Raw genomic sequence first — 9,978 nt, 5'->3', positions numbered from 1 at the left:
ATCTTGATGGGTTGGAAATATATATAGCCTTTCAACCTTGTTATGTTACTTAAATAGAGGAATAGGAGTGTCATTTTCTTCTAACAATATTAATAAAGGATAAATATTACTTACATAATATTAATGAATAATAAATATCTCTTACACAATATTAATATTGATAGACATATGGTAGGTTCTTAAAAGATTTTTATATACCTAAAGGCGTAGAGAAATGATTATTCTTAAGTTTTACTATTTTATGTTAAAAGCCATAAGAAAAACAAAAAAAAACATCATGACCCAACATGGGGCCTATAATGATCATTAGTTTCATACACATTTAGACCTGGAATGATCTCAAGCTCAATGGTGAAGAGTTTGACAACTTGTCAGATTTACATGTACTTGGATTCAGTGTATAGCCAGACCCATATATATTTGGGCTAAGAGCATGATTAAATTCAAAAGTATTGGGTCTGACAACTCATAAGACTCTATGCACATGAGCTCAGCACGTAGATGAACTCAAAAATACTGGTATGACAGTTCACCGAACAAACGTATATGTAAGCTCACTACGTAACTAAATCGAAAGATGTTGAGTCTGATAATTTATCAAATTTATATATACATAAGCTTAACAAATAGCTGAACTCATGGATATTAAGCCTGAAAACAAGCGAGGATCATGTCTTCTAAGTTTAGCATTCTACTAAGTTTAGGTATGGTGGGTTATTATTTTAACTTTGAACCTTTTAAACATGGGTTTAGGCAAATAATAATAATAATAAATACATACATATATATATATATATATAATAAATTAATTTATGAATATTTATGGTTGGGGATTTTTCATTATTTGTTCAGCTTTATGATAGATAATATTAGTAAAAACAATCTCTTTTTTCAGAAGGAAGAACTAATTAAAATTTAAAGAAAAAATCACTAGAATAATTAAAGCTAGGGAGGAACTATGTTCACTGAAAAAAAATAATTAATAACTTTTTACATCGTGTAATAAATATAAGTAGTGATTAGTTACTCATTATCAAGTAGATTGGACGACAAAGAAGGTCTAGAATTCATTAAAGTAAATAAATAAATAAATTCCATGATGTATCTATTTTTTGAATTTTATCTAGTCTTTTCTTAATTTTTTTAAAAACGCATGTGTGTGTGATTTATGAAAGATTGAATCTGAAATGAATATATATATATATATATATATATATATATAACATTTTTATACCATGTTTTTTATAGTATTTTTCAAAATACATTTGAATGGTAAAAGTATTGATTTGATATTTTTTAAAATATTTTTAATAAATATATGATAAAAATATCAAATTAATATTTTTTGTTGCCAAATATATTTTTATAAAATTACTCATTGTACATTAAGCCTAAGTATGTTAAAACTCAAAGTTTTGTTTCTTAAATTAATTTAAAAAAATTATTTAGATGTACTAATATTAAAAATAAATTTTTAAATATATATATATATATATATATATATTATTTTAATATATTTATAAGCCAAAATTACTACCACAACAATTCTCCCACACACTACTGCATTTGTTCAACTTTTTAGTTAATTATTAGTTTCCTCTTCTTAATTCCTTGAAGCCCAATAATCAATTCTAAACTATAACTAATGTACTTTAGTTAGTTACTCAATAGTTTTCTTAAGATCAAGGTTATATACTTCACCGATCATCTTCTGCTACTGTAATGGCCACTCACCTATAAACAGGACTTGACTGATTGTCTGGAAGGAAGAATGACCACATAGATGATCAAATTCTAACTTTAATTTCTCTATTTTCTTTCTAAAGAAAGCGACAAAACTTGTTTCAATTCTACCTCCACAAGCAAATTTAATCTAGTCTACGATTTTTGGCGTTCAACTTGCGAAAGTTTGGCAAAGGGCCATTAACAAAGTTTGCAGCCACGTTCATCTACTATGTACGATATGCTAAGTCAAACTTGGCTATAAACCAATATAAAATATAAATATACGTGATCCAGTTTACACTCAAATATTTCATATGTAATAATTCTTGCTTTTTTCTCTGCAATCTTACGAGGTCTCGTATCAGCCATTGATTTACTATTACCACTGTTTGTGTGTATTTGAGGTTTTAGCTAGCTTTTAGCGTGCTTCATTTGCTGGAGAAGAAAAGGGCTTTTTGCATGTCGTCTGTAGTTCATTTTCTTTGTAAACAAGGTAATGCCTTAACATTCTTCGTTTCTTTCAGTGTTTCTTGTCAATGGAGTATTTTTCATGCTTTCAACTTGATTTTGGAGTTTGGACAGATGCTCTTGATCCAGGGGCTAGAGTTTGACATTAGTTAATTAATTGTGGTGAAAGCCTTTTCTCTGTCAGTTTGGTCTCTTGGGATTTAATTAGCTTAATTTATTAATAATATCCTGTTAATTAATCTATTAGAGAGAGTAAATAACACCATAAGGGCTAGTGCCAAAAAACGCTGGGCTAGCCCTTTTCTGCGGCATCAAAACTGGCTTTAAAATGTTTTCTTAGGGGCATGAGGGAGGGAGAGATGCATAGCAAGCAATGAAGGCAACGCGTTTGTTGAACAAGTAATTAACAGTACTAAACTATTCGTTGTTGAAGCATTGTTTAAATTGATACTTTATTAATATCAACGTTTAGACCATGTGACCATTGATGCATTTCTCATGGGGTGCTGCTTCTCTTGCACTTTTTATCACCTTTCCATACATTCATATAAGTATGTACAAAGGCACTGGATCCGTTACTACACGAACTCCAACCAACACCACCAACTTGCCTTCTTCCTCGTTTTCAAGTACTAGAGTTCTTCGGGGCTTTCCCGATCAGTCTAACATCGTTGAATCTTTCACCATATTTTGAATTTATACTGTTTGGTTAGCGTCAAGGAACCCAGCATGAAAGTTTGATATTCTAGTTGTGGAGTTCTGTATGTTTGATTGATTGATTGATTTTGCGTTTTCTTGCAGGTAAACATTGATTTTAATTGAATTCAAGATATGGGGTTAATCCGGAATTCGACGATGAAAAGTGGGGATTACTTGGAAGGGATGCTTAGTGATTATGTGGGAGGAAAGGCCAAGTCCAAGGTACAGAGGAGTTCCTCGGCAAGGCTTGTCACTGCTCTCACTTGTCTCCAATTTGCCTTTGCAGTTTATGCAACTTTCTTACTATACTACATGAGCCCTACAATAGATTTAAGAACCAAACCAGACTTTACATGGGCTACAAGAATCGCACAGCAATGGAAACACTTCATTATCCCACCCCATGTTCTTGGTCGGTACCAGGAAGCTGCTTCTCTTGTTACAGCAGAAATCCGGCCAATCAATCCATCAGAAGTTTGTGAGCATGAAAAAATTGATTTCCAGCAGAAGAAATCAAATGATGCTCAAATGATTAAGTTGAAGAGAGAGCTTTATGATGAGGTATTGGATTTTCAAAGTAAGTCTATTGGAACAGAAACTCTGTCCGAGCTAATGGCAATGAAGTCCAAGTGGGATTTGCGAGGTCCCAATAAGCCGAGGGTCACAGTGATCTTAAACCATTTCAAGAGAAAGACGCTTTGTGCCCAGCTTGATTCTTTGCTTCACCAGACGCTTCCTTTCCACCATGTCTGGGTACTTTCATTTGGGAGCCCAAATGAGCTCTCACTAAAGAGAATTGTAAACAGCTACAATGATTCAAGAATCAGTTTCATTAGTTCTAGCTATGATTTCAAGTACTATGGAAGGTTCCAGATGGCTTTACAAACCGAAGCCGATCTTGTATATATTGTTGATGATGACATGATTCCAGGAAGGAAAATGCTACAGATATTATCTCACGTAGCAGGGACAGAAAAATACAAGAACTCGGTTTTGGGCAGCATAGGAAGGATTTTGCCTTTCAGGCAAAAGGACTTTACGTTCCCTAGCTACAGAAAGTTCCGGTCCAAAGATGCAGGACTCTATTTGCCTGACCCTGCTTATGACATAACAGTTGATAAAATTGTGCAGGTGGATTTTCTTTCCAGTTCATGGTTTTTATCTGCAGAGCTCGTTAAGACACTATTCGTTGAGGCACCTATGACCTTCATGACAGGAGAAGATCTGCATCTTAGGTATGCCCACTTCTTACTGCATTTTGATCACTTTTATTTCCTAGTTAAGATTAAATGTGATGGTTTTCCTGTAAACTTTGACCTGAGATGTCGCCTAGATTTCTGGGCACTGGAGTTTCCATACATTAATAATAATATCATATCTCTCTCTTTCTGATTTAAGCTAGTTGTAAGCCAGTACCATTTTTATAAAGCGTTGTGAAAAAATGTCTTTAAAGAAGAGTTGTTTTATCATCACATCACCTAAGTTTGACTATGACAATAATTGATCTTTAATTGGGTTGGTAACCTATTCAATAATATATGGTTAGAATCATAAATTTACTAGATTAATGTTTTGAAAAATGTAATTGATTAATGGTTTTGCTTCATACAAAAATGATACACAACTAATTTTCATCTAAAATGTGAAAACATCTAGGCAAGCATTCAACACAAGAATCTGCTTAGCATGGCCTCCCTTTTTTAAACATGGGGTCAGCCTTTCTTCTGTTAGTTTATTATTATCATTACTAATATAATATTTTCCATTTCAAGATGATACTCTGTACCTCTTTCCACTACTGATATTTATGTATCCCCTAATCTGTCTCTTCTTAATTATATACATGTTTAATTTGATAAAAGAGATGAAAAAGAAAAATTAGTTGGAATTAGCACTTCCCTTTTGAGATTCCTTGTAGCACTATCTGCTCATTAGTTTGGATAGGGCTTAGGAGTAAGTTCAAGTGTACCATCAGTGGAGAATGGAGAGTGCTCCATTACTGATTTTAGTGGCTCTTGTATAATAAGCATAATACCAACCATTCAAATGGATTAATGTTTATTATTTTTTAGTTTTTCAATTTGTGCAAATGGTTTTCAAAGCTGAAGTTATTGTTATCCATGTAATTTTAAGTCATTTAACTGCTATGATCGTTACCAAGATAAGAAATTAAGGTAAAAATGGTACCATGATACTTGATTGTGGAGGAATGACGAGTTCTCTTAATATGAAAGAAAGTCGTTCTCTAGTTAGGTAACTAGTTCTGATGTTATAATTTTTCCTTAACACATGCAGCTATCAGCTACAGAAGTACAGAAATGCTGGTTCATTTGTGCTTCCGGTTGATCCAAACGACAAGGAAACATGGGGTGATAGTGAGCACAGGCTTGCTTATGTTTCTGAAACCACTGTAATTTTCAAGGACATTGTTCAAGTCCGAGATGATCAGTGGTGGAAAGCACTCTCTACTGGATATGTGACTCAATGGGCAGCAATGCACCCTCAAAAAATAGATGCACTCTTTTATGCCCACTCGGTCGATGAAGTTAAAGCACTTGCACCACTTATTGAGAAGTTCAGGTCTACTGTTGGCAAAAAGGCGTACATTGTTGTCTCTGGAGGCAATTTTTGCCCCTGTGAAGATGCTGCAACCGCTCTAAATTGGCCTAAGATTGTCTGCAAAGAGCGAAGATTCAAGATATTTGATTTGGCAGTTGCGGCGCAGACGGAAATATCAAATTCAGAAGTGCCAGTAATACAAACAGTGTACACGAGCGTGAAAGGATTGATCAAGATTCACAATCCCAGTGTTTTGATCGCAGTGAATGACATTGATCCTAATGTGAAGAAAGCCTTGAAAATGGCGACGGAGACTAGTACTAATGGCACAACATTGGTTCTTCTACCAAGGCCTTCAATATCAAAGATTCTTTGGATGGCTGATCTAAGATCAACAGCTTTGCCAAGTAAGAACGCATCCAAGCTTTTCAGCCCTTATATGCTATTTTCTCTAAATAAGTAACAGCCTAATGATAAATACTCAGATTCAGTTCCATTAAGCAAATATCAAGCTGTTTCAACTAACCATACAATTAACTTGCCTATGCAGACTGGAATAAAATGCGGATTTCTGTCAACATAATCACCCAAAATCGTGCTTCTTCTTTAACAAGGCTTCTCAAGTCTCTCAGCGATGCCTATTATGTGGGGGATGAAATCCCCATCAGCTTCAACGTGGACAGTAAAGTTGACGAGGAAACTATAAGACTAGTGAGCTCATTTAATTGGCCTCATGGTCCTAAAACCCTCAGAAGAAGAATCATCCAAGGAGGCCTAATTCGAGCAGTCAGTGAAAGTTGGTACCCTTCATCTGATGATGATTATGGCCTCCTACTCGAAGATGATATTGAAGTCTCTCCGTTCTACTATCTATGGATCAAGTATGCTCTTTTGGCCTATCACTATGATCCACAAGTGTCGCTACCTGAGCTCTCCTCCATCTCCCTTTACACGCCTAAATTGGTGGAGGTGGTGAAAGAAAGGCCAAGATGGAATGCAACTGAGTTCTTTAAACGAATCCATCCTAACACCCCTTATCTCCACCAGCTACCTTGCAGTTGGGGTGCAGTGTTCTTCCCTAAACAATGGAGAGAATTCTATGTTTACATGAACATGAGGTTCACTGAAGATGCCAAGGCAAACCCAGTTCAGATCCCAAAGTCAAGAACAAATGGATGGCAAGCTTCATGGAAAAAGTTCCTCATTGACATGATGTACCTCCGAGGCTATGTTAGTCTCTACCCCAACTTTCCGAACCAGGCAAGCTTCTCGACTAACCATATGGAACCAGGGGCTCACATTAGTGCAAAGGACAATGTTGTTAAGCATGACAAGACAGATTTTGAGGTGCCATTGTTGAAGGAAGATTTTAGATCCTTTTTGCCAAATGGGAAGTTTCCTCCAGCATCAAAATTGCCATCACTTAACTTGTTCAACCAACCCGTTTCGCTCAGGGGTCTGAAGGCAGCTGGAGCTAAGCTGGGTCAAGATGTACTCAGGTGCGACAACGCCACAGAAATTGTGAGTGTGGATCATGAAACAGGCCTGCCTAAACAATGCGCAAAATTCTGATGACTGAAGATTTTTGTGATCGATTAATATTCTTTGTTCTTTTGAAGCATTTATTATTTCCACACACATGATTATTGGAGATATCAAGTGGAGGAAACAGTTGGATTCAAAGGTGGACAAAAGTTTCTTCCTTTGATTGGATTTCCCAACTAATTAAAGGTACTGCGGACCAGAATTGTTGTTGGGGGAAAATGAGATGTGTAATTTTATGAAGCCAAAAGAGGCTTTCATAATTAAATGTATTCAAAACAAAATTGTGTTCTTTAATTACTGCAAATCTTCTTACATTTTCTTATCATCTCCTTCCACGATACCAAATGAAAATCTCTGAGATTTTCCATCCCTAAACTTTTAATATTTTTTTAATGTCTACTTGTGTTTTTGTTTTTCTATCATCTCCTTTCATCAATCACTAAAGAGATTCTCTTAAGATGTTCCATCCCTGTGTTTTTAATATTTTCTTAACATGATCGACTTATAATTGTTTTTTTATCAATTCCTTTCATCCATAGCTAATGAGATTGTCTCGAGATATTCCATCCCTCTACTTTTGAGATTTTCTTAATATAATCATTGTACTTATATTCTTGTCATGTACATTAGAGGTGTTCAAAAAAACCGATTAACCGAAAAAACCGAGAGAACCGAGAAGAAATTAACCGAGAAAACTGAATCGAGATAAAAAACTGATTAAACCAACTTTTAAAACCATAAAATCTTGTAGGTTCGGTTTGGTTCCGGTTTGACCACTTAAACCGGTGAACCGAACTAGTAGTATAAATAACATAACTAAAAACTCTTCTCCCTTCTGCCTAACCCTAATTAACATTCTGAAGCTGCCGCCCTTCAATTTTCATCCTCCCTCTTCTCCCTTCTATATCTGTCTTGCGGCTCTTGCTCTCTACCCCTGCATCTTGACTCTTGCCCCTTTAATTTTCATCCTCCCTGCGTCTTGCTCTTACCCCTTGCATCTGTCTCTTCTCTAGCCGAACAATAAGTCAACAACCCACATCTCCACATCCATTTAGTCTACTTGCAGCCGAACAAAAACCTGCACAAAACCACTTGGCTTCTCTCTTCACTTGCAGCAGAAAGAGAGGGCTTCTCCATTAGAGAAAAGGCGGCAAGGTAAAGTTCATTTTCATGTGCTTGTAAGTTCAATTTTTTGTTTCAAACTTTGATGCTTCTCTAACGTTTCTTGCCATTGGCTTCACAAGGCTTGGACCTTTTTAACTCCTCTTGATTTTCTGCTTTTTTTTTTATCTTCCTCAGGTTTGGTTGTTATTTGTGGTCCATCTCATCTCAGCTTTCAAGACCTACGTTGTTGTTGCCTTTGGCTTGCCCTTTCAAGGGAAGGGAATTTTTTTTTTGCCAAAATCCTTTTTTCTGTTGTAACGGTTCTTGATTAGTTTGTCCTTGTTGTTTGGATTAGGAGGGTCCTACACTCAACAAATACTTTAATTGTTTATTCTTTGCTGATTGATGTAATTTGCAATTGCAACATTGTTACTTTGTTAGTCTCATTGGATTGAGTTTTGAATCACATTACAAGGGTATAAAAAAGGGTTAAAGTCCTATGTCATTTCTGTTCTAGGCTGGTTGAAATTAAAAGCAGAGGGTTCCACTTTGAAACAGATAAGCCAATTAGGATTGGGTACTGTGTTTTTTTAATCAGGTCAGGAAAGGTTATATGATGGTTGGTAAAGAGAGTTTGGCTAGATTTATGGTTTATGATGGTTGGTAAAGAGTTATATATTTGTTTTATCAAAATGGATTTGAACAGTGTTCATAGCTTCATTCAATCTGGTTAGTGGTTACAATATTTCTGCAATGAATTGATATTCAATCTGTTTTTTGCCTAATCCATTACAATGTATATGGTATTGGTTAATATGGTTATTGGTTAACATGGAAAATCAGTATATGGTTACAGTATTTCTGCAATGAATTGATTCTCAATTTGTTTTTTGCCTAATCCATTACAATGTATATGGTATTGGTTAATATGGTTATTGGTTAACATGGAAAATCAGTATATGGTTACAGTATTTCTGCAATGAATTGATTCTCAATTTGTTTTTTGCCTAATCCATTACAATATGTTTGCTTGATTCTCAATTAGTCAATTGTAGTCAGTTGTTGATTCATGTTGTTGTTTTTTTAACTTCAGATGGATAATCGAAAAGATCCTACACCAATTGAATCAAATCCTTTGTTTTTTGCCTAGTCCATTATAATATTTCTGCTTGATTCTCAATTAGTCAATTGTAGTCAGTTGTTGATTCATGTTGTTGTTTGTTTTAATTTCAGATGGATAATCGGAAAGATCCTACACCAATTGAATCAAATCCTTTAAGTTCGGAACTCAATTCTACACCTATTCCAATTCCAGTTGCTACTTCTAGTACAAATAGCAACACTGAAAGTGAAGGTAATCCAACTTCTAGATCTAATAAAAGAAAAACATCTCAAATTTGGGATCACTTTAAGAAACTAGATGATAATGTTAAGGCTTCTAGGGCTGCATATATGTATTATGGAAAAGACTATGCATGTCATACTATACTTAATGGGACTGGTAACATGTGGAGTCATCTTGGTATATGCAAAAAATTTCCTTTTGTGATTGACCGAAAACAAAAAAACTTTAGTCTTGGAATCTAGGCCTATAATAAAGGGGGGTAATAATGGAGAGAAAAATCTAGTGACTATTAAGGCGGTGGGTTATAGTTATGAAGAGTATAGGAAAGCTCTAGGAAAAATAATTATACTTGATGAGCTACCTTTTAACTTTGTTGAAAACCAAGGATTTAAATCATGTTGTCAAGTAATGCAACCTAGATTTGATATTCCTTCTAGTTTGATGATTTGAAGAGATTGTTTGGAAATTTATATAGTTGAGAAGGAAAAATTAAAGAATGCTCTTAAGGATCAACGTGTATGTTTAACAACCAA

At 34.9% G+C, this 9,978-nt stretch overlaps 1 protein-coding gene across 2 annotated transcripts; it reads left to right on the top strand.

The window, feature by feature from the left end:
• The first annotated feature begins 2,049 nt into the window (after nt 1–2,049).
• LOC105139601 (uncharacterized) lies at nt 2,050–7,389 on the top strand. 2 transcript variants are annotated; one of them, XM_011046099.1, is made up of 4 exons: nt 2,050–2,218; nt 2,995–4,127; nt 5,188–5,858; nt 6,002–7,389. In XM_011046099.1, exons 2-4 carry the CDS (start codon nt 3,025–3,027, stop codon nt 7,021–7,023), a joined length of 2,796 nt encoding a protein of 931 aa, XP_011044401.1. In that variant the 5' UTR covers nt 2,050–2,218; nt 2,995–3,024; the 3' UTR covers nt 7,024–7,389. The 2 variants fall into 2 exon arrangements, with proteins under 2 accessions (XP_011044401.1, XP_011044402.1); XM_011046100.1 differs by lacking the exon at nt 2,050–2,218 and adding an exon at nt 2,707–2,901.
• Nucleotides 7,390–9,978: the final 2,589 nt, after the last annotated feature.

This window comes from Populus euphratica, unplaced genomic scaffold (genome assembly GCF_000495115.2).
Source record: "Populus euphratica unplaced genomic scaffold, PopEup_1.0 scaffold94.1, whole genome shotgun sequence".
Lineage (NCBI taxonomy): Eukaryota > Viridiplantae > Streptophyta > Magnoliopsida > Malpighiales > Salicaceae > Populus > Populus euphratica.
The sequence above is the reverse complement of the archived record's forward strand: the minus strand, read 5'-3'. Positions and strand labels throughout refer to the sequence as shown.